General features: G+C 36.3%; 1 protein-coding gene across 8 annotated transcripts in view; it reads left to right on the top strand.

The window, feature by feature from the left end:
* PTPRK (protein tyrosine phosphatase receptor type K) overlaps window positions 1-25519 on the top strand; it is a 393137-nt gene that overhangs the window by 311471 nt on the left and 56147 nt on the right. For all 8 annotated transcript variants that reach the window (XM_052698882.1, XM_052698920.1, XM_052698873.1 and 5 more), the window contains exons 9-13: window positions 4708-4817; window positions 5920-6121; window positions 8566-8671; window positions 13738-14011; window positions 17149-17185. In XM_052698882.1, coding sequence (XP_052554842.1) covers window positions 4708-4817; window positions 5920-6121; window positions 8566-8671; window positions 13738-14011; window positions 17149-17185 — 729 coding nt within the window. The remainder of the gene's footprint in view (window positions 1-4707; window positions 4818-5919; window positions 6122-8565; window positions 8672-13737; window positions 14012-17148; window positions 17186-25519) is intronic.

Genomic DNA, 25519 nt, shown 5'->3' with positions numbered 1-25519 from the left:
TGCAAGCTAGGTTTTATATTAATACCCCAGGAAAAATTGGCCATGGAACACAGAATTATTTACACTGACTGAAACAGCTTTCAACTTTCATTTCCTTTAGTTACCTATATTAGAAGCTTTATAGCTGAAAAAGCGATATGCAATATGAGGTGCTTTTTGGCAATGGCGTGTTTGACATAATTACACCTGAAAGCAGGCCAGGATTAACAGTTATTGAAGCTGTCTGTGATGGGGCGAGGAGTGATATGTAGGCCTTATAATTCCCTTCATTGACAGCCGAGGTGCTACTTGAATCTGGCATCAGAGTACTGATTTGCATGGTTTTAGTAAGTTGTGCAGTTGCCATTTTGTCAGTATGTAAGGTTATTTTTACCCTGAAATGGACAACTGTTTCCAAATCCCAGAGCTGAGAAATGCTGAAGTCCATATTTGAGACAAAAGGGCTTTAAACAGCAAAATGCACTGGACGCCCATGCCTGATGCCCATAGTTCAACAAATGCTGAATAAGTGAGTTCAGCCCTGCATGATATTTGTGTCCATATCTATGACAAATGCTGCCACCGCTGAGACTGAAGAGCCACTGCCAGTTGGCATAGCAAATAGCTTGATCATAAGCATTTATATTTGTTATGTTTGTGTTTTTATATGATGGGGAAGTTACATGGGCCTGCAGGTGGCAACTGCAGGTGTGAGCCAGTTGGATGCATAAAGCTAATATGATAAATCCTAGCTTTTTGCCCTCAGAGCAAATGTAAAGGTTGGCCATTTTAATTGCTTATAACACTTGAATGGTAGAAGAGATTCTCTTTTACCATCTCCTGGAAACAGAACATCTGCCTTCTGAGAATGGCTATAAGCTGTGTTGCTGGTATACTTTCCTTCAAAGTAAACCCTTTATTACAAAGGAATTTTTCCTTTACCTGTGCATATATCTACACACAGCTTTTACTGTATTGCATAATAATACTCTGCATGACTTTCACAGAGCATGGTAATAAAAATACTCTGTTTACGTGCACTTTCCTTATTATGTAGCAGGAAAATAGAAGCAATATAAATTCAATTTTATAGAGGCTGGTGTCAGTTAGTACATTGTTCTTCCAGAAATAAAGTATTATAAATTTCCTGTTAAGTTAGTGTACAACAAATTTAAGTGACACTATTTGTGAATAAAAATTTATTTGTGTCTGTGTTTAATGCAAATATATTGCTCAAAAATGAATTGGTTTTATGTCAGATTGATAGCTTGTAATTTTATTCTGCATAGTTTTTACAGAAGTCCACCACATTACATTTGTAGAACAAAAAATTATCAGCTATTCACTGATTCACAGACAAATATATAGCTTTGTAAAAGGAAATGCATCTAAATCCTAAATTCTAAATATCCTAATTATCCTAAATAATTTATTTTCCTCTGCTGAGCATAAGTCTGAACCTGCTGGAAGATTGACCTAGAATAATGTATATAAGAGTCTTTGCTGTTGTCACTAAGAGATGGTGGGTTCGCACTTCACAAGGTCAGCAAATGGAAAGAAAATCAATGGGACCAGAATCTTTTTAAAGAGAGGGTGCAGAGGCTAAAATGTCAGAGCACAACTCCTTTGATAGCTACATACACTATTTGAATTATTCAGATACTTGGCCATTGACATGGAATCTTAAGTAATGTACTTCTCTTAAATATACACTTGTAGTAGTCATGGGTGATTTGATTTAGGGTAGGCTATCTATAAAGACAAGAAGAAGAGTTCGCTTAGAAAAGAGATGGGAGCTGACAAGGTAGCCACGATACCCAAAAGTGAGCTATGGGACTTTTAGAGATGCACACACGTGCCTATAGGGAGTCTGTCTTTTGTGTTCATTGTGTGGTGGCTTCTGAAAGATGCTGCCTACAGAAAGATGACATTTACCTGAATGTTTTTCACTTGAGCACTTCTAAAAGGTTGTATAAAAGAGTGGGGGGCTCTGAATACTGCTCTTCAAAAGGCAAAGCTTGAAGTGTTTCTTAAGACCTTTGCAGTCCTTCTGGAAGTTGGAGGGAATAGACAGTAATAGTAATAGATAGCTACCCAAATGGAAGAGTGCAGTTTGTGTCTTCACTGTAGTGTTATCATCTGGTCATATTGCTGTTGGTCTTTTGTTGTAGATGGCAAGTTTTTGTTTGTGGTGTTCGGGGCTTTTTTTATTACTTTCTCCTTTTTTTTTTTTTCTTTTTTTTTTCTTTCTTTCTTTTTTTAACTTTTGTGTGTAACTAGTACTAGCCTGAGGACAAAGACATGAAAATATAAACATGGAAGATTATATATTATTTTGACTAATGAGATGAATGGAATATGTGTGCTTGCTCACAGCACGTTTTTTAAGCAAATACTTTTGCTTCTGCTTCACACCTTCCTCACTTTCCTTTGCTAAACCTATGCAAATAATATGTTTTTACAGTGGTTTAACTGAAAAAATTGAAGGGAAGAAGAAGCTTTGAACACACAAAATGTGTCCTTCAAACTAAAACTGACGTTCTCTTCCTTTTTCTAAGCATTTCAACTTACATTTCTTTCTTTGCTTTAGCTCTCAAATAATTGAAGTTGTTCACAAGCTTCATTTTTGGTGAATTTATGGGATGGCTGAGGTACATGGAAATTATTGCTCTCTTTCTCTAGATACTTTTTCTCCTTTGCTTTCTGACCTTGTTTTTACTGGGATTCTCAGCAAGCTGCTCATCACTATCCCAGCTTCTGTTCTTCTGGCTTCCTCTTGCCAGTAAGAAGAGAAGCATGAAAATAACTGGGATGATGATATTCCTGTCAGTTTAACACTTCTGCTGCCACAAGCAAATAATTTTATAGCGCAGAAGAAGAAAACAGGGCCATACAATGTAATGAGCTCAGAGGTTTCTCCCACTTGGCAGAAATGTAGGAGTCTTTATGCAAGCCTGAAACTTGGAGCTTTGTACCCAGATTAAATTAAATATGAAGCATATTCTTTAAAAGCACCACAGAAAAAGGTATTTTACAGGGTTTTGAGCAATTATGTCTGTTATTTTTTAATGTCATATACTTTAATATGCTTTATTGTCAAATTTCATATTTTGTGTGTACGCCTGGTGCGTTTGTATGGTCTGTCTTAAACACAGATGTGTGCATATAGACACACATGCACATCTTCTAGGAAAAATCAGAGTATATTCATACCTCATTCAGATGTAGAGATGAAAAAAAATGAACCATTCCTGTGCAAAACAAAGCATTGCCCACAGCAAATCTGTGAATGCCACAAACAAAGCAAAGGGGCTGTCATGGCATATCAGCCTTTATCCAGTCCCCAGTCCATATCAGTACACTGAAGCAAAACAGCAGTGTGTGATTTTAGTTAACTTCTCCCAAGTCTTAGCTTGACAGATGGGTAAACAGTTTCTGTGAAGCTCTCCTCTGTTTACTGCTGGCTTTTCTGACTCCATGAATTTATTATTAATGAACTAAACGATGTTGCTTGTACCAAGGGTCAGATTACCATTTACAACTTCCTTGCAGACTGAAATGAAATGTGTTACTGGGATACACCACACACACTATGGCACTGCTAGCACAGTACCTTGCACCTCCTTTGATCCAGTGATTATTAATTTATTTTTACTCTTTGTAAAATGTGAATATGCTTTGAAAATTAATACTCGGGAAATGTCATGCATTAGGCTCACTGGATGTTGCACCGAAAAAGACAAGCTAATTAAGAAGGGGGGAATATATGTCAACATATTGACAGCTTGAAAGACTGAAGATTTTGACAATTTGGCTTTTTTTTCGAGGGAGGAGGGTGTTCTGTGGTTTCAGGCTTTCTTCAGGTAGTCTTATCCTTATTCCTTCAGCATGTATGCCTGCAAACATAGGTGAGCTGCTGTGGTGAAAAAGGAACCATGCGTACGAGCAAAAATATTTTGTGAGCTGTAAGAGGAGATAACTAAGCACTCCCACCTGGCATTGATAGGATTACCGGGCACTGCGAATCACTCAGGCAAAGAGACCTGAGATGACACTTCAGACTTTTTATTACAGCAAGGATATTGGTTCCATTTAAAATAAGAAAGTAGGGTCATCTTAGTGCGGTTCAGTTCAAAGCTTTGAAAATATCTTTTATTTGACAGATTTGAAGTAAGCGGTTTTGATCTTTCTGCAGTGTGAGCGCTGTAGCTGTTGAAAGCAGTGGCAGCTGAACGGCTGTTTTCTTACTCCCAGCCCCCTTTTAAGACAACAAATCATAAGAAGGGGTGACTGGAAATTATTTTGTAAGCATTTCTCTCATTTGAAACATGCTGTATATATTGGCTTTCTTTCCTTTGATTTTTTTTTTCTTTTTAAAAGGATTTTAAAACCATGTAGTCCTTGTCCTGTGATATGCATATTACAGATTTCCCTGAACACCTGAAGTAATAATCTAACCTGAACCACTTCCCCTGGCTGTATTACAAGAGAATTTGACTTTGCATTAAGTTTTGAAAACCGTATGTGGGCATAACATTTCAACTTCATGCTCTCTCTTCACTGTGAATGACAAAATATGCTTTGAAGTGCTTTTCGTACTCTCTACCACTATCTTTTGCATGTGAATGAATGCTAATAAAAATAGACCTGTGCTGACTTTCAATTTTAGAAGGATGTTCTGCCATCTCTTTGCCTGTCTCCTGAATTTAAGTTTTATTTTGTTTGTAGTTCCAGGACCTATACCTGCCAAGTCAGTGAAAGGAACTCCTTTTGAAGATAAGATCTTCCTCAACTGGAAGGAACCTGTGGACCCAAATGGCATCATCACTCAGTATGAGGTAATCATCAAACAGCTGACAAGCGTACAGAATAGGACTAGGAAAGTGTGGGAGAGAGGTGGCTGGTGGTGGTTGCTTCTTCTCCAAAGGCAGACTGTTCAATTAGACACTTCCTTCACTTAAAGAATACTGGAATAGGTGCTCAAAATTTATAACTGTGATGTATGCATTGTTGCCTGAGTGGCCCTGTCCAATATGTTCAGCAAGTGAAGGTAATGGTGTTACAAATCACATGGCAAGTGCTAATTTTAAAAATCTTGTGTTGTTACTATTCGTCCTTCCAAGGCCATGATAAACATGACCTGTGAAATCTTATTTGTTGGAAGAGAAGGTTACTTGAAAGGTGAGAAGATTATTAAATTTGGAAGCACCTTTTTTAACTTTGTGAGATCTTTGGATATCACCCTTCAGAGAAACCTGCATATATATTCAATTTAGAATGTGTTTAATACATGAGCCTTCTGGTGACTTCCACAGAAGACTGGCAGGAAGCTTTTCTAAAAGTGAACTGATATGGGGAAAGATTGCCATCCTCCCCATCAGCCTTTTTATGGAACAAAGACTACAATTTTGCATAGTAATGATTTTTAGGAGCCAGAGAAACCAAAAAGACAAACAAACCCCCCTTAAATAAGTGCTGTGGTTTGACACCGGTGGGCAGTCAAGCACCACCCAATCTCTCGCTTACTCTTCCCAATGGGAATGGAAGAGAAAATTGGAAAGGTATAAGTGAGAAAAAGCATAGGTTGAGATAAAGACTGTTTACTAAGTAAAGTAAAGCTGCATAGACAAGCAAAGCAAAACAAAGAGCTCATTCACTTTTTCTTATAGGCAGGCAAATGTTCAGTCGTTTCCAAGAAATCAAGGCTTTATCACATCTATATAGGAAGACAGACATTGCCACTGTGAGAAATGAAGCACATACATATACCCTTTCAAATGAAGCAGACTGGACAATAATACACACCAAATACACATGGTATCTCTGAGAAAACTGAGTAGTTAGATGAATATATGATTTGTGTTTCATTTCCATCCAAGCTAACTTAATCCCCTTGTGCTGAAACCGTAACAAAATTTTGGAAATTATCTTTTTTTCCAGGTGAGCTACAGCAGTATACGGTCGTTCGATCCTGCAGTTCCAGTGGCAGGACCTCCACAAACTGTGTCAAAACTGTGGAACAGCACACACCACGTGTTTTCACATTTACATCCTGGGACTACTTACCAGTTCTTTTTACGTGCAAGCACTGTCAAGGGGTTTGGGCCAGCAACCACAATCAATGTAACAACCAACATTTCAGGTAAAATTAATTAATTAATTAATTAATTAATCAAAAATTTAAAATTGAGTGGGGCAAGAGTGGGCAGTGTTCACTGTTTGTAAAAGTTTGTTAGCTTTTTTTTCTTTTTTTTTTTTCCAGGACTTGAATAATCAGGAAATCTAAAACAAAACATTCTTATCATATTCTGAAAGAAGCTTTAATATTAATGAAAATGCTTTTGACTGTACTTCCTGAACAATAGCACAAGCTCAAGGAAATTTTACAACTGTAGTTGTCAAATGTTTAATTTGGTTTAATATTTTACTTTCATCTATAGATTTTAAGGTGCTTTACAAACTTCAACTAATTAAGCCTTGCATCACTCGATAAGTTACTATGTACAATTTAGTTGTTTTGAAGATTAGTAAAGTCAGATTCAGAAAATTAACCAACTTACTCAAGGTACCACATTTACCAACATACAATTGTAACAGAACTGGGGAAATTAACACTAAGTGTGCATTTCTTCTGTCAGCTTCAAATAGTTCTGCTTTTAGTTTGTGCCTTTTTTTCATTTACTGCAATGTGCTAAGAATGACTCTATTTATCTTAATAATGCACTGAAAACTCTAGAATAAAAGCAGTGTCAAATTGAATGCTTTAATATTTTGATTTCCTTAAACTTTAATAAAATTCTCAAAACATAAGATAGCTTATGCAGTTGACAAACAGAAAATGAGTCAATGCTATATCCCTAGAATCTGTTGATTTTAAGGTATGATAACTTCACAGCTTAGCAGGTTGCAAAAAAAGTCATTTAAAAGTGTAAGCAGCACAAAGCAAGCTATTTCCCTTATTATCTGCCAAAATGAAACTTAAATCCTGCTGTAAAGGGGTGTTAATAATGTATTGAAATGCACTTACCATTTCTTTGGAAAACTATTCACCAACTCTCCTCACCCAGTTTCCTAAAACATGCATGTGAATTGAAATGTGAGAAAATTCAAGGCAGAACTCCTTGAAATCTGTAGTAAGTTAAATGCTGTCTTTGTAGTTAAATATAACAATTTGTTGAATTTCATCCCAGAACATAAGTACTAGCATTCATCATTCCCCAGCCCCTTCCAAAAGCAAAACAGACAAAACCAAATGCTATGTTCTGTTCATCTAGCCTATGAAGTTGTTTTGCTGTCTGATGTTTTATTCTGATTTTTTGAAGACTTTGTGTTGCTTTACAACAAATGCCAGGTCATAAACATTCTGAGGTGATGGACATGTGACAAGTACACTCTTCTCTTCTAATTGTGAAAATTAGGGAAAAAAAATTATAACAGTATAATATCTTGCAAGCATGCCTGTGTCCCAGTCATTTTGCTATTTTAAGAAGCATCTCAAAACGTCTGAGTAATTTAGGGCTATAATGTATTCAGACTTCTTCAGATTTATCTTCTTTCCATTCAAAAATATTGAGAATTTTGTCTAGAGTCCATTGAACCATGACTTGGATATATGTTAATTAATACTTGGAAAATACTTGTTTAATACTAGGAAATATTTGAAGTAAACTGTGACACCCTTTTATCTGAATTTCAGAGTTGTTTACACCTAGTGAATATGATGTAAAGAGTTATTCCTAGATGAACCTTCAACAAACATTATTTCTTTGAAACAATAGTATTTTCTGTAATGAACAACATTTTTAATGTGCATTTAGGATCTGAGACTAATGAAGTATAGCTTTTAGTCTTTCTTTGCTCTTCCATCTATTGATGTATTATCTTAAAATTATTAATTAAATTTAATTAAAATTATTGTCATTTAAATGATTGACACCCTGATAGAAAACACCTTTTTGTGACAATTAATTTTGAAACACAAAGGCATCATTAAAAATTTTATAAAGGAAAATCTACATCCTAAAAAAAAAAAAAAGAGAGAGAGATCAACTGGAAAAACCACACAAATATGAAGATAATTTTCAAGTTGTTGGAGTTTACTATCTAATGGATATGTATTTTTTTCTGAAACACGGAAGATCATGTGTCGTTCCTTACACTAGAGTTGTTGTGAACAACAGTATAACTAGTCAGTGCTATGACAAGTTTATTATGGCAGAACAAAGTAGCATAGCTAAACTGGATGACTACATTATTGGAGAAGGAAGAGAGGTGGTAGATGTAGGTCTTCAGGATTGCAAATATACTTGTTTGAAAGAAAGAGGGAAGATAGATTTTGTGTTCTTGGGGTTTCTTAGGAGTCAAATCCTCCCTCACTTGAGGGTGGGAGACTTGATGGGGAGAAGGATTATCAGTTGTTGTTCTAATAAAAAGTAGTGCTTCACTCAAATAATTAAAAAAGGGTCACGTAGCTGATGAATATCATGCCTTTTTATTGTATTGTGAACAGCCACAACGTCATAAAACCTCAAAATCTTTTTGCTGATTTGTTTCTTATTGTTTTCCTTCCCACTCAACATTAATCAGCTCCCACTTTACCGGACTATGAAGGAGTTGATGCGTCTCTCAATGAAACTGCTACTACAATAACTGTGCTCTTGAGACCAGCGCAAGCCAAAGGTGCTCCTATCAGGTAAAAAAAAAAAAAAAAAAAGCAACAAAACACAAACGTAAAAACTAAAGAAATCGAGAAGAGGTTCTTTAGCTGATCTTTAGCTGATTATACGCTGTCTTGAAGCTGATAAAGCTATTCATTTCTAAGTGATATTCATCTGACGTTACTGTTGTTTTTCTTAGCAAAATTGAGCTTGCCAATACACCTGTAATTAATGAGAGATTTTTTTTTGTCCCAAAAGATATTCATGACCTTAATCATCCAGCTGTCCATCTTGTTTGATTTAGGGTCCTCAGGACTACCTCCTATCCATTATCATTTCATTTTACTTCCTCTCAGTGTCTGCGAAATATGAGGTTGAAAGGTGTTTGTCAGAAAATGGATTTGAAAATAACACTTCCTCTCCAGTGCTTCAAATCATCAGTTCTGTAGCACATATGTATGATTGGAAAATTGAAAGCTCAGAGGAAATGGGAGAAAAATACTGATGAATACAAACTATTTGACCTTTTTTTTCCCTCAGAGTGCTTCGTAGTAGCAAGCTATTAAATTTTATTTGGCGTGTCCCATAATCATATTAAAATATGTCATTTATGTTAACTTCAGGGGTCTTTCCCTTTCTGCTCTCTATTGAGAGATAATTTAATTCTGTTTGCAAAGATTAGTCTACATCCCACTTTTTTCTTTTACTTTTTAATGCAAAATTTTTATGTTACTTAATTCCATTTGTGTTTTACTGATACAGCTGCATCAGGAAGATTCAGGGACAGAGCCGAGTAATTGGGGGTTAATTAACTACTGAGCATCAACACCTTTTCACGCTCTTGCCCTTGTGTATTTGAAGAAATATGCGCTAATGCATTTTGTTCTGTGTTGCATTGCCAATTACTGTGGTTCAACTGGTGTCCAGCAAGGTGCCTGAGCTCTATGAATCTGTTTGTATTAAGAGGAATGTTTGTTTTACTTGGATATTGTGTGGGTGAGTCATATGCCTACAAGCATTTTTATATCCTTATCACACAGTCATCCTTATGATCAATATAATTCGGTTAATAATTCAGTGTCATAAGAGATCATCCAAATTAGTTTCCTCTGAAGGAGATATTGATGTAAATAAAATTGTAACCTTATACATCTGGAGTTTCTGAAAGATTGCCCTGGAGCAAACCTAGAATTTTTGTGCAGAGTAGAGAGGGTTTGTGTCAAATTGATACAATGGAAACCAGACCTGAGATCTGAAAACACTCCCATGATACACAAGTGTTTAAACTCACTATGGACCTCTGTACGTGCTTTTTAAAACCTTCCTGGTTTCTTGCTGCTGGCCATGTGCAAAGCTGCCCCTCTTTAAAAACATGATTCCTCTCTCTATGCAATACCAAAACTTTCAAGTCTTGCACCTGATTCCTGGAGGAACCAGAGTAGTTTTGCCCAGAGCATATTTAACAGCATGACTGGGATCCACTGATTGTGGTGATGCCCATCCCATCTTTTCTACACAGACTGTTCTGCAGCATATTTGTACGCACAGCAGGGGGCTCCCACATTTAGTCCCATTGCTTACTGTTACTTATTGTTTTAAAAGTTAATCAAAAGTTTGATAGGGATGGCTGAATAGAGTATTAGTAACTATTGTTTGAGTATATTCTCAAAAAAGAGTGCATCTTTCTTCCAGTTTCCCATCTTCCTTCTCAACTTTAATTGATTTTGAATACCCAGGAAATTACATTGAATTTCTAATATCAGGAAACACATAAAATAAATCCTCCACTGTAACCAGGAAGCTGAGCTTTATTCTTAAAATAGGTGTTCTATTCTTTGTTCTGAATGAGGAATGTTCTCCAGGAAAATGCATAAGACATTGTTCCTTCCCTGTATATTGCAATCAGTTTTTTTTCAGCAGCTTTTTAAAAGGAGAGAGAAATGTAGTACTCAAATTTGGAACTGGTGTCACTAAAGATTTTGACCAGTTTTACTGAAGCTTCATTCGACCCACACTGTAGTTGCTCTTCCACTATAAGTCTGTCTTGCTATCATAATGTGTGTTACCAGGTAGATGGCAAAAATGTATCACCATGCCTGAAGCTGTGATTGAGTAGAGCAGGGTCTCTTATGCTGCTCTTCAGCCTGACACTGAAGAATACAGCTGTTTTTTTAAAATCCCTGGAGCTGCAGGCTGTCAAATGATCAATTTATTTAATAGCAATAGGCCCATGTTAAATAATAATAATAAATGCATGAATGAATAAAATTATAGAGAAAGAAAAGCTTACAGTCTGGTACTCTTTTATGAAATGAATTACATTATGACCATGTTTTGTTGTACCTCTGCTTCTCTATCAGCACAGCCCCTACAAAACAGATGTTCCTTAACCCAACTGAAATTTCCACGTGGCTGTCAGTCATTTCTTTAAGACACTACATGCAATAGTCATCGCAATTCTAAATGTGACTCTAATTATATCTTCCTCTTCAAGTGTTATCATTTAATCTATTCTAGCTTGTTTTATGATCTTCTGAAGTTTTAAATCAAATTGCATACTAGAAATCCAAAAGAAAACAGCACTTTTTGGGCTTGGGCTCTCTGTGAAGAACAGTGTTTTGCCATCAGTCTGGTTGATTAGATCCCAGTCAGTAGCATCAATTGTGCTTCAGTGATTCATTTAAAGACATGATTTACCACTGTAGTTTTTCTAAAGGATCATTCTGACTGACCATCAGCAAAACAATCTCTTGTACATCCTTCTTTCAAATCCTGCTTCAAATGAAGTTTAGAGAGAGCATAGATCAGAATCAGTGTAGACAACTTTTTAATGATGAGATTTATTTTCTGTGATTTGGGAACATGTTTCCGATACCTCCATATGCAGAATTAGGTTGTTTTCATTACGCAACAAAATTGAGCAAGTGGGCCACTGCAGGAAACAGCTAAAACACAGCTGTCAATCAAGCTAGGCACAGGTTGTAACTTGGGCTGCTGTTCAGTCTGGCACCTGTCTAAGCAAAGGATGCTGTGTCTCCACTAGATGCACAGAAAGAATTTTCTAGCTGATACTAATGCCTATGAAATACAAACAACATGTTTACCACTGCAATACCTATTTGAGCTGGGGTTTTGGGGGAGGGGTAAAAAGAAGGGTCTGTTGCAGGGGCATCTTAATTTGTCCTTTATCAGGTTGGTTGAGAGGGACTATACAGGTTTTCATCAGTAAACAAAAAGGGTTTTGATCTGAAAAATAATCTCTTCCTGCAAAATGTCGGCTGGGGGGCTCCTCACCGATTTAGGACTAGTAATATATAAAAAAATAAAAATAAAAATAAAATAAAATAAAATAAAAAAAAACATGGACAAGCAAACCTTTACCTTTAAACTGCCATTTAAACCTTGATCCCTTACGGTCTTTGCAGCCAGCATGCACTTCACTTTTCATTATGCAAATTTAGCTCTGTCTTCTTTCTTTGCATCTTACAGTGAAGTGTCCTTTCTGTTATGAGTATGCAGAGTAACATATCATACATTGAATGTTGCTTTGGAATCACCAGAGTGTTAGTAAATGGGTTTTAACAGATGGCATCACCAAGGGCCCAGAGGTAAATGGTTATATTCCTGTGTGTCTTGTTAGCCTACAATGTTGCAGGAAAATACTGCCAGAAACTCTTTCCAAAGAGGATAGCTCTTTGGACTAGTTTCTTATTTTTTCTCTCTCATTTATTCCATTCTCCAGTACCACACTTCATCTTTGCCACTACAGTTATTAGGTTTTCCAGGCACTGGTAGCAGAGAAAATTGACAAAATAATTTAATGTTGCCCCATAAGTTCTGGAAAAATGAGGATTGTCTTGCCTTTGTCTTTGCCTTTTGGAGTCCCTGCAGCAATGCAGTGAAGTTTCCAGAACACCCCTTGATTTCAGTTTTTCTGTTTTGAAATCTTTAAAACAAAACCAAAACAGAAAATTATATTTATTTAGCTGAGATGCTTCAGGTCTCATCTGTGCTCTTAGACATATTTATTTTATTAATCTTGATAACAAGGTAAGTGTTTGTAAGAAGGTCTTTCATGTATCCTCTCATGTATCTACACATAGATGAGAATTTAACTTGTTCATACAGTTCTTAGAACGCAAACAGCTGGTTTTTTTTCTTTCTTATAAACTGAAGAATTGCTTCCTGTTCTCAGTACACAACTTCTGTGTACCTAGCTCTGCTTCTGCAGAGCAGGGAGAGATGATAATGAGTTGGTAGCATACTGCAGTTAGGTAGTTCCCCTGAAGGAGAGAGAAGAATTATCATTACCTGTTCTATTTTGAGAAGGTGATTTTGAAAAGTGACCAACCCACAGACCATTTCAAGATAGGTACCGGGGGGCTGGGATGGTGATTTAATAGGCCGAATGCCATCTGCTTCAGCAGTTTCTAACATTTTATCATTGACAACTGTAGAGGAATGAGGCAGTCTATCTTGGTGGAATGGACAGATTTCTGTCCATCTGTGCCTGCATTATGGCATGTCACTTGTACTTTAGATCTGCATAGCTCTGAGCCAAGATAGAAGCCACAGCAAGGTCAAGAGGTGGAGAAGCCTGTCAGCACATTCTGTCTCTAATGATATGACAACTGCAAATTGGTGTTTCAAGCACAGCCTGAAGGCAGTCATTATGTTGGGCCTTGAAGCTGAGCTTTCTCTAATATCATTGCAAAGGAAAATGCTAACTTCAGATGTTTCCAGTTATCAGACGAAGAGTTTAATCTAGTTTAAAGTCAGATTAATTCTTGTGTTTATTCAAAAGGAAAAAAAAATCATTGTTAGGGAGTTGTGTAGATATACTTGTATTGTTGTTGTTCCTGGAAGGATAGATGCTGCTACTTTTCAGTGGCTGAATTAAACAGCTTTGCTATCTAATCTTTGTATCTTTGTGTCTTCTGTGCATCCACTGTCTTTTTTTTTTTTTTTCCTCTTCTTTTTTTCCACTTTTTTTTTTTGGTTGAAGTTTATGCAAAGCAGTCAAGTAAACATATTTACTAGACTAGACACTTGGCCATAGCAGGTGACTTTAAGAGTACACATTTTTCCTCTGTTTCTCTAGTGCCTACCAGATCGTGGTTGAGGAGCTGCACCCGCACCGAACGAAGCGAGAGACAGGTGCCATGGAATGCTACCAAATCCCCATCACCTACCAGACAGCTCTCAGTGGGGGATCGCCATATTACTTTGCTGCTGAGCTGCCCCCTGGAAACCTGCCAGAGCCTGCCCCTTTCACTGTGGGTGACAACAGGACCTACCAGGGTTTCTGGAATCCACCACTGGCTCCTCGGAAAGGCTACAACATCTATTTCCAGGCCATGAGCAGTGTTGAGAAGGTGAGTGGCAACCACACCTTGCTCCTGGAAGTCAAAGATGTGCGCCTGTTATCATGAGAGCTGTACAAGCTGGGCCTGTTGGAAGTAGCACCCTTCGTTTCCATGCTATGACAGTATGGTAGCCTGCCATTCACGTTTCACGCCATCCTTGTGTCATAGTAAATGTTACTAGTTGAAAGTTTAATACCTCTCATATTAGTAATACAAGTTATTATAAAAATTAATATTTATGCCAAGTATAATGTATTAGAATAATATATAATAACTATATTACTAATTTGTATATTAGTAATATATATTTTATACGTAACATAATAATATACTAATGGTATATATTGTATGCTATATATTTATGTAATTTATATAATATAGTAGATATAATAATATAAGCAGCAATATTAGTAATATGCATATTAGTAATATGCATATATATTTTATTTATAATGTACATACTAGTATATAGTATATGTATATGCTATATGTATATGCTAATACTGTATATATGTATATACTAGTATATAGTATATATGATATACTATAAATTTATATACTATAAACAGTAATTGTCCAAATGTAGTAGTGTGAGTGCTTTGTCTTCTTGATAAATGGCAACCTTTGTTCTTTCCCCAACTCTCTCAACTGCAACTCTTATTACTGCAGGATAAACAGAATCAGGCTGCTCAGCAGGCTGATGAAGAGTTATAAACTTATGGAGAGTCTCACTCGAACCTCAAAAAGTAAAAAAATTGGCTTGAGTAAAAGTAACTCCATACCCATGGTGTGTTTCTGAGAGCCTTTATGGCAAAGTCTGCTTCAGGAATGTTCAACTGCTGTGCAGCATTCAAAGCGTGGCTGTCACTCACCTTCATTACCTCCCCAGTGCTTCCTTTTTAGCCCTGTTGCTGAGCGCTGTGGCTGGCTCTGTGCATATGAAAGAGAAAAAAGCGGCAGGAAGTTAAACATCACAGTGCACTCCAGGTGGGAGGAACACCATGGCTCTGCAGGCAACATGCTCTTGCTCCTGAATTGTTTTTCTCTTGCAAAGGAAAGTAAAGGTAAAAGTGGTAGGCACAGAAACCTGAAATAATTAAAAATTTAGATTTTCAGTCTTTAGTTTAGAAAACTGGAGGACTTGCTGTAAGACTCTCCACAAGAAGTATCCAGGTAACCCAGAAAGGGGCTGCTTGATAGCAATATTGACAGCAGCTGGTGCTCACCAGGAGCAGGAAGGCAGCAGGAGCCATGTGTGCCCTTCCTTTGGGGTCTCTGCTGTGATCAAATAAACCATTGTTAGCAAAGGGGCTTTGCCTTGGTGCCTTTTGAAGACATCTAGCTTTCTACCTCTGCTTATGAAAACCAATTGCATCAAGTCAGGATGAAGAAAAAGCAGAAACTGTTTACTAGAGCTGTTTGAAAGCTGAAAGCTTTTTCTGATGGAAGCGCCTGTTCTGATTTTCATCTGTAAAACTCTAGGAAACAAGCAATGCAAAATAAAAAGCAACTGCTAGTTACACGTTTCTATGTCCCTTACTTTCTCTGTGTAATTCCCTTTGTTGTTGGCTTCCAGCAGTCTAAATCATGAGGAAATTCATTTAATTACCCTAAGAAATAACTGCAAGAAAGAACAAAAAATATTAAATATATAAATAAGATTTTGTTTTTACAATTTGACAGACAGTAGAAGATAAGGAAAAACAAAATACATTTTACCTGAACCTCAAACTTCAGTTTGTGAGAGGGTTTAATACTGAAATGATTTTTTCTGGTATGATTTAAAACTTAGGATCAGATTTCAGTTTCTAGAGAGATTTGAAGGGATGTTTTAGAAGCTGGAGTTGCACTGCATTCTGCCTGGATGCAGATCTAGTGATTGAAACACAACCTCTGGGCTACAGAATATTTAAACAGATGTTTTACTGTAATCCGGGAGGATCACCAAGATAGTCAACAGAAAATGTAGTGTGCTCTGTGGGAGTGGGATGAGGGTTACACTGTGATGTTATTAGATGTTTTGAACAAGGGTAAATCCAGTTAATCCAGTCACTTGTGACAATACTAGTTAGGTAAAATTTGTTGATAGCTTTCATGGAGCTTTCATTTAGATTGAAAAGTTGTTTTTGTGGCGCATCCTCCCCTCATGACTTGGCTCATTCTTTACATACTGTTTTCAAAAGTTACTGTTGGATCTTTAGGAGGAAAAAGAGCCCAGGGGATCCACTGAGGAGGCAGTGCTGGTGGTGGCAGGACTACATGAAGCGCACGTCATAAAATGAAGCTGTCATTAATATATTTTCTGATTATATGATAGTATCATTTAGTATGATATAATATAGCAATGGCTGCATCCTGTCACTCAACCTTACGCTATTTCAGTGTGTTTGCCTTTAAAATTACTACACATTTTTCAAAAGGATCAGAAAACACCTTTATGGATGCCTCTTATTTGTTCAAGTTGTCTGAAGTGTGCTTAACTTAGTTGCTTAATTGCTTCAATTGCTGACCAAATTTCTGAAGGAAGAAAAGTAATAATCAAACTACATAAAAATTCTTTGCATATCCCTGTCAAATCACTGTCTTTTCTGGACAGAACACATAGGTTGTAGTTCAAGTATGTCATATGTGAACAGATACCTGGGCTGCCTCCCTGCAAATTCCACCCTCAGAAGCATGAAGGAGAGGATATGACAGAATTCATGCTTCAGGTGTGCCTGAGCATGCCTGTATGCAGCAAGACAATTTAGTTTGGGCACAGTGCTAAGCAAATGTACCTTATTGCTGTATTTCTATACCATGAAATAATTATGACCAACAATTCTCTCCCTTTTTTCCACTGTAATCTCACTGGATTCTCATGGCGTGATTTAAATTTTATTTGAATAATTTGTAATTTTGCTACATCTTCTCTCCCCATCATTATCATGGACAGTGCAGTTCCATGCCTAGGCAGGTTTTATCCATCTTGTTTCTTCTGTAAAGGCAAAATGACTCAACCTTCTCCCCTGTTAAGACCAAAGCCCTGAGCTTCCTGATTCAGTGTCCTCAGCTGATTGGCAGGTCTAGGATTAATTTATGGAATGGGGAAGGCAAGAAAAAGAAAACTGCTCTGACTTTTTTCTTTAATTTTCCCTTCTCAACAGGAAACCAAAACTCAGTGTGTTCGAATAGCTACCAAAGGTAAGAGGTTTTTCCCCCAAGCAAAATAGCGTTTTAATGAAATGTGGAGTTTTTGTTAAATGACTGAACCAAAACCAGTACCATTCCTGTATTTTGAACCACTCGCTTTTCTTAAAATGTAATAGGCTGCCACTTTTTATTCTTTGATATTGCATCAAAGAGGGTGCTGTGCAATACTCGGAAGTTAGACAAATTCAGGGCACTTTTTTTTTTTTTTTTTTTTTTTTTTTTTTTTCCTTCCTTCCATGGTTTTCAAGATCTACTTTTAGGCAGCTGAGGCATTGCAGGCAGCAGATAGGTGGGCTGAAGACTAGTAAGAACACTTAGTTAAACCATCCATTATGCTAACAACTATTTCCAACCAGTGGCAATGGAGATTTTTTCCTTCATTTATATGAAGGACACAATAGTTAATTTTCATAAGTAAATCACGGCGTTAGATAGGCTTAGGGGAGGCTGATTTGAAGAAAGCTTGTATGCTTAATAACAAGTGTGGCCCAAGGCTTGAACTGACTACTCAGCACTTAGAATAAATTGTATTGACCTCACATACAGCAGGTTAATCACATACTACTCACTCAAAAATAGTTTCATCTTCAAACGAGGACTTAGTCGTTCTGCTTATTGTTATCTTTTGCTTTGACTGTATTTATGTAGCTATTCATTCTGGTTGCTTGATTGAAACAACATGAGAGTTGTTCGAAAGACTCCAGTAGCATGAACAAGAGAGGACCTAACAAATGCTGAAGTGCACTACTCTTCAAAGGCCCAGCAGTGCTTACATTGTCTCTTTCTAATTGCATATTGATAAGCAGTGTAAAAGCAAATTTAAATATAAGCAGGCAGGCATTTAAAGTACTGCTGTTGCACGTCAGCACCATCTTTTCTATTGCTTCTTTCAATTTAATACTTGTCCCAATTAAAAGCTTATGGCTTTAATGAGTTGGTTGTAACAAAGTGTTTTTCTGAGAAACTGAAAATTAAAATGTACTTCTCAAAAATTTGTTCAAACCCTTTTAATGCATAAAGAGTTTTGCACATATCATTCCCAAGATTTACCTCCTACCTCTGTAAACTGATTAAATAGTTTATTTACTGGTGTCAAACTGATGAAAGTCAGCGCATTTAAACTGAAGTTCTCATACTTTTTCCATCTGTCAATTGCAGGTGCATTGATCTTATACACTTCTGATAACAAAATGTACTGAAGTGTGAGTTTGTCTGAAAGATGTTGCCAAATCATTACTAAAATATTTTGCTGCTTTTGGCATGCCTTGAAAAAATATTTTTAGAATAAGTTGAAATGCTTACTAGTGTCTGGAGTATTAAAACACTGAGTTAATTTTCTTGGAAGAAAATACTGAAACAGCAACAATTTGAAAAGTTTTCTCCAGAGCATTTCCTCATTTAGTATAATATGGGATTTCCTCTATATCTGGGCACCTGTTTTCACAAAGCTTCTAAGAATTTGATGGTTTTGTGACTTTTGCCCTTTTGCAGATTGGACTGAATTCACCAAGAGAATCTTAAGTTAATAGATGTGGTGAGAGAGAATGAAAGCTTTGATTCTTAAGGAAATTATGCTAAAAATAACTCCTTGTGGCACAGATGTTGGGTGTAACATATCTAAATCACCATTTCCATTACAAGGATGGCCCAGAAAATGAACTTGAATACTTTTAGCAAATAGAGATTAAGGTAGCAAATAATAGAGATTAAGGTAATAGGTCAGACATTTATTAAGAGATGAGGAATGTTGCATTGCTCAGCTAAAAGGCAATGCATTTAATTTCCAATATAAAGTTCTCAAACTTACTGAATCCAATTTGGTTAGGCAGAGTTCAACTTGTATGCTCATCCCACAATGAATATATGGTAACTGGACCTGTCTGACCAAACTGCTGCTGTAGGAATGAATGCAAGATGCACCATTTCCATGACAGGCACTTGAGAGTAACACATCATGTTGAAGACTGATCAGTATATTTTAGAGCTGAGTTTGAACATGTAAAAATTTGAATGGGTTTCCACCAGTGCATTACATTGGATTTTACAATCTAAAATTTTATCAACTGCTAACAGAATGAAACTAGATTAACATGGTCATAAAACAGTGATGCTTCAAATTATTTAGCACGTAAACAGACATTTAAGAGGACTAAGGGTCAGCAGAACTGTTATTAAGCAGAGGAAATATGAAGTTGACATTTCTGACAGTTTTTAGGCTGCCAGCTTTGAGGCTAACACTGATTTACATGTATTAATTTGTTTTGAAGACTAGAGAAAAGAAAATAATTAGAAGAAATCTACTGTGGTAGTAAAGAAGTGGTGGAATTGGCTCTATTCCAAAGTATTTAGGAGTGATAAATGTAGACCAAGTTTTATCACTCTGCATTTAAAACATGAACTTCATCACCTCCAAAATTCTTTTCCCTTTTGGTTTGCATTTGTATTGCTAGTTCAGGCAGCATAGAAACTCTCCATCTCTCAGCACATTTGGTTCATACAGATGGATGAAAATGCTATTTGAGATGATGCGCATCTGGAAGTAATTGTGAAATAGCAGAAAATTACTTTTTAATCTGATTTGAGAAATAAAAAGGTCTGGGTGGTAACATTTCAACTACAAGTGTGTGTTTAGTTCACCCTCATTATTGCTCTGAATTAATTTCCATAGCAGTTGGGGATTGATCCAAAGACCATTGATGTCAATGGGAGTTTTTTGCTGACATTAATGTGCTTTGGATTAAGTCTTCAGAAGTCATAAGTCTGTCTAGACCATAATTATTTTCTTGAAATTGTTCCTGATGATGTTTCTGCTCTCAGGGAAATTTGTGAAAGTTAAATGACCTCCTGTAGTGGAATGTTTATATATGTATGTTTTACTGATTAATGCTCAAATGAGAGAAGATGATCAGATGTTAAATGTATATGAAATGAAGCTCCTGTCTGTGCTGTTTGTATATTTGGATCAATGCCTGTAAAATAACTTTTGGCTGTACCAACTTAATAAGTTCTGGAGACCTTAATGGCAATCTAAATCTAGGAAATAATGCAGATGTTACCAAAGTCACATCCTTCCTTTCACTCATTAATAGTAGAAACTCAGTGTGTTTAAACTTTGGTTATCCTTTCCAGAATTTTTGTCTCACAAAGAGATTTTTACTTGGTTGATGAAGTTTTCAAAGATGGAAACAGTTTTAGCAGTTAACTGAGGGGCACCTCCAGGTTTCCAGACACAAAACGTATAATACAATTATATTTGTGTATATATATATATATATATTGTGTATAATCAGCTTCATTAGTTTGTCCCTGACCTAAAGCTAAGCCATATATTCTACTTCTGAGAACAATTATGAACAGAAGTAATTCTTAGTTTCTGTCCCCTTTCCTAAGTATTCAAGACTTTGGTTCTATTCCTATGTTTTGAAAGAGCTGTTGACAGCTTTTGGTGAGAAAAAAAAGTAGAATAAATGTAATGAATAAATCTAACAGCTTTCCTAGATACCTTTTTCCTTTTTTTTTTTTCTTAAGATACATTGCGTAGGGAATTTTATTTAGTGCATGCAAAAATTCCTGTATTTTCCTGTAATTTAATTAGTCTTTGAACATTTTGATTTTTAATTAGTAACTTTGTAAGAGGAAATAGACTAATGTGGTCTCATTAATCATCAATCAGTAATCATCATGAGAGAATCCTGAGCCCAAAGGTATAATAAATATTAGCTTTCCATGATTTCAAGATGTTGCATTATTGCTTTTGTCATAGATGCTTAATAAATTACTTTGTGTGGTTGCTATAAGCAGATTGAATCCTTAGAAACCTTGGAGGAACCAAAATGTAAGCATTTCAAATGTAAGACCTCAGCTGTTTCTAGTTAACATTCAAATATTACAAAATGGTTGGTATATCATTTGCTGCTCTAAGTGAAAGAGGAGCATCTAAGTATATATGCTTTTTAGTGATTTCCTGGTTTCTTTGGTCTCTAGCTATAGTGAATATTGCTTCATTATTAATCGTATTGAGAGCAGTCGATGTTTTGCATCCATTGTTGAAGAATATGTAGAAATTTACTGTTCCTACAAAAATTATTAAAATCCTAACTTCAGTAGAAAATCTTTGATGTCTCTTATAATACATATACCATTAAAATGACCCTTTAAAATAACTATTTGCCAGGGCTGCAGTGTTTTTTTTAATCTTCCCTTTTTTCTGTTCTTCCATCATTTCTTACTTGTCTCTTCTTATGTTTCTATCTTTTTGTCATGCTTAAGTGAATTTGGACATAATTTTGCAAGTGTTTAGAGAGGGTGAACTGTCATATTTTGATAGAACTTGTTTCACTGGCCCATTTTGCTTGTACACCTATACGAGACAAAATACTTTTGAGCAGTAAAGCTGCTTACAGTGCATCTGGACAGGAAGTACAAGCAGGTCTTTTCATTACAAAAGAGGATAGAACTCCAGCAACATCTAGATTAGAAGTATGGTCACTGATATTTATGAAAGCTATTTATGGCCCTAAAATCAGTTATCACTATGTTTCTCTTTATCTATTCAAACATGTTTAAATGAAATGTAATTCAACATTGTTGGGAGGAACATAACAACATTACAACAATTTATTAATTGTTAACAATTTTTAATTGTTAACAATTGTTAACAATTTGCTTGTCATCTCTGACAGAGTGCTAAATGAAGTTCTACAGTTAGCCACCTAGAAACAAGGTGCAGCATCGCCAAGAGTAGTAGCACTTCCTAAAGACTGTCAAATGTGTTGCAGAGCAGCTTGGTATGGTTGATTGGAACTGCTGCCAAATTACTCAAATACAGAGATTAAGTCAGCTTTGTCAGCTGTGTAAGAAGATGATTGCTCTTGAGTTCAGGAGCATGAACTGCTTTCCACTCTGATGGGCAGTTGCATGATAACTAGGCTATTTCTAGAAAAATCCTGACCAGAAGGATATGCAGATGGACTTTGCAGGATGGAAAATCTTTGTAGAAACAGTTTGGTTTCTGCCCATCAGAGCAGAGAGCAGCTACAGGTATTACGTTTTTTTGTAGCCAGGTAAATACAAAGTATAAGTGGTTTGGAAGCACCTAGGGGCTTTTGTGCAAATTCAGCAGTCTGGGAAGGACTTTGAATATTTTTTGTGTTTCACAATGATGTGGTGATAAAAGGATTCTTGATCACAGTGGACTTCCATAGCCCTTCACTGTCAAAGTCACAAAACAGATTGCATCCTTCACCACTTCTGATTAATATTTGTTGAGTCAACAGGAAAGGTATCCACATTCAGTACCATACAGATGACAGAATGTTTAACCCGAACATTAAATCAAAGGCCACATATCTGCTGACATTTGTTACTTGCTCTTTGCTGATGACTGAATATTGTTTATTCACATATATGAAAGTGGACAACATATTATTGACTATTCCACCCCTTCTGCCAAGTGATTTGGTCAGGCCATTAGCATAGAGAAAAAAAAGATTCTGCTCTAACCTTGCTGTGATGGAAAATATCCTTAGGCACTAGTCTACACTGAGAGTACACTACAGAAATTTGTGTGAACAGCTCTGCTACTTCAGCAGCATACTTTTTAAAAACAGCACAGTTGAGAGCAAAATCATGCAGGGAGTAGCAAAAGCCTGTGAAGTATTTAAGACATTAAAGCAGCATGACTGAAATGAGAGACATTTGGCTTCAAACAAAAGTAAACATCTATTAGGCGCTAGTTGTTGCCACTCTTTGTATGGCTACAAAGCTCAGACCAGTTATAGTCTCCACATCAAGCATCCAGACCATTTCCAGTGCACTGCTTTCAGGCCCTTGCTACCATAAAACTGCAGAATGTTACCTCCGATGCTGTGCTCTTAAATTGCTTTCAGGTTGTTGATGCTGAAGCTAGATTATAGTAGGTCTAGTTATTCCAGACCCAGCTAATTCTCATGTTGGGCAACAACTTGCCCAAAGCCATTTTCTATGGGCAGTTAAAATGAAGGGAAACCTCGGAGGTAGCATAACGAGGTGGTAAATGGGCAGGTTTAAGGCAAATGCTCACTTATTTGTCAGCAGTATCATAGTGTGAGAAATTACATCTGAACATTTTCTGCTCTGACAGAGAATACATACTTACACCATCATATCATGCAAATAAAATCAAAATGGTGCTGTGTGGCATAAGTGAATATGGTGAGAAAGAGATTACATCTTTACACTCTGCAGTATCATGAAAGCGAATTCTTTCTGTGATAATAAAGCCAAATCCTTATGTTTTGATGGGAAAAAAGCATTGTAATCACAGCCTTTGCATTGCTGGTGCTATTGTATTTCTGACTCTATCATTTAAAAGGAACACATACGGAAGATGTAAATTATATATTTTTTTAAATCTGTTATGAGGATGCATTTTTAAAATGTTTTCTGTTTGTGCATCTTAGTGTTTGAATCATTAGGCAATGACAGGACAAGCAGATCATTGAGGGCCTGGAGGAACTGTTGAAGGAGCTTTTATTACTATGAGTATGTTTTTAACAAAAGTGAAAGGACGACTTTTTCTATATGAGAGCAGGAAAGTGAATTCTACAGTTAGCATAATTGACACTAAAATTGCCTCAACATATGGAAAGCAGTTATTTGCACAAGTACAGGCACTGTTTTAACGTGATCCCTAATTTTTATTTATACCGTCAAGATTATCTAAAATGTTTTCCTGTTTCATTGACCTATTGTAGTAGAAAACACACAATCGAGCAAACCTTAGATTAATTCTTAATATGTTTTTGCGCATTGTGCTAAATTAGGACTGTCTTACCTGTTCTGAATCTACTCTGCTGCATTCCTTAGAGTTTTCTAACAAATTTTATTAGAACTGGTAATTTAACAAGCTGTCGTAATTTTCTTGAGGTGCAAAGGTGTCTCACGGTTGTTTGGTGTTACTCACTTGTGGTAATTTTAAAAGGTTTAATCCTGAATGTCTTACTATTTGATGTTATTTCAAAATTTAGAAAGATTGTCAGCTAGTTTTCATTCTACTTGAAGTCACTGAACCGCAGTGTTTATGCAGGTACTTACGTTCATTTATTCATCTTCCTTAATTCTTCCTTTTAAACATCCGAAGGAAAGGGTTACCGTTCCTTATCCTGGTGTAAAACTTATTAAGACACTGGACTATGAATCTTGCCATAGAGTATGTGGGTGCTCCATCCCTGGAGGTGTTCAAGATGAGGTTGGATGGGGCCCTGGGCAGCCTGGTCTAGTACCAGATCTGGAGGTTGATGGCCCTGGCTGTGGCAGTGCTGTTAGAACTTGATGATTCTTGCTGTCCCTTCCAACCCAAGCCATTCTGTGATTCTATGATTTTTTTAACTTGGTTAAACATCCTTAAAAATTTGTATTTTGGATTAAGGCAGATGAAATATGAATCGATGCTCTCATGTTTGTACTGAGGCTTTTTCACTGTGTCTTCCAAAAGGACTGTGTTCTTTGTGAACGTATTTTGTTATTATTAGTGTTTCATTTAATAGGATATATTTCAACTTTTTTTTTGTTGAGAGTTATGTATTAAACAGAAACATTCTGTTTCCATTGACACACAGCATTGTTCTTCTTAACTTCTCTGCACACTGTGTCAAATATCCTCTTCTGTAAGCAAAATTTCTTTTAACAGCATGCTCCTATAGAAATTAACATTCTAACTTAATTTTCAACAATAGCAAATTAAAAAGCATTGGAAGCAAAAGAGAACGTATGCTCCTGTATCTGAAAGAATCAGTCTGTTTCTTGAGATATGTTTGAATATGAGGCTGAACGCTTGGGACTATTTCAGCTCACTATCTAGCTGTAGATTTCTCCCTTGGACCTGGACATCTCACTAGGATCAGAGTGTAAGATTGTTGTTGGAGAGTTACTCCCTTCTGGGTGGTTTTTGTTTGGTTTTTTTTGTTTTTGTTTTGTTTTGTCTTGTTTTGTTTTAACTAAAGAGTAAAGGGAGAAAAATGCCAATACGTTGTCCTTATAGAGTAAGCATAGTTATTGCAGTTGTTGAATATGTTGAACAGGAATTTGCAAACAATAACCAACTGTTCTTTTTATGCTCTGAGGACTTTATTTCTTTTTAATGTCTGTCCTTTATTCCACATACCTAGTTTCTCCTGTTTTTACCAATGTGATTATTAGTAAATTCCCATGGGTGGTATTTTAAAAAGATTCTGTCTTAGGGATATTCTAAGTTTTTCAAGACAAAAAGGAATGATTATTGATTTCCAGTCACCATAAAGTACACACATATCACAATAAAGGTTAAGTGCCTAAGAGAATGCAAGA

This window comes from Tympanuchus pallidicinctus, unplaced genomic scaffold, assembly GCF_026119805.1.
Source record: "Tympanuchus pallidicinctus isolate F22 unplaced genomic scaffold, pur_lepc_1.0 scaffold1, whole genome shotgun sequence".
NCBI classification, from domain to species: Eukaryota; Metazoa; Chordata; class Aves; order Galliformes; family Phasianidae; genus Tympanuchus; species Tympanuchus pallidicinctus.
Note: the sequence above shows the minus strand (reverse complement) of the source record. Positions and strands in the feature narration are given on the sequence as shown.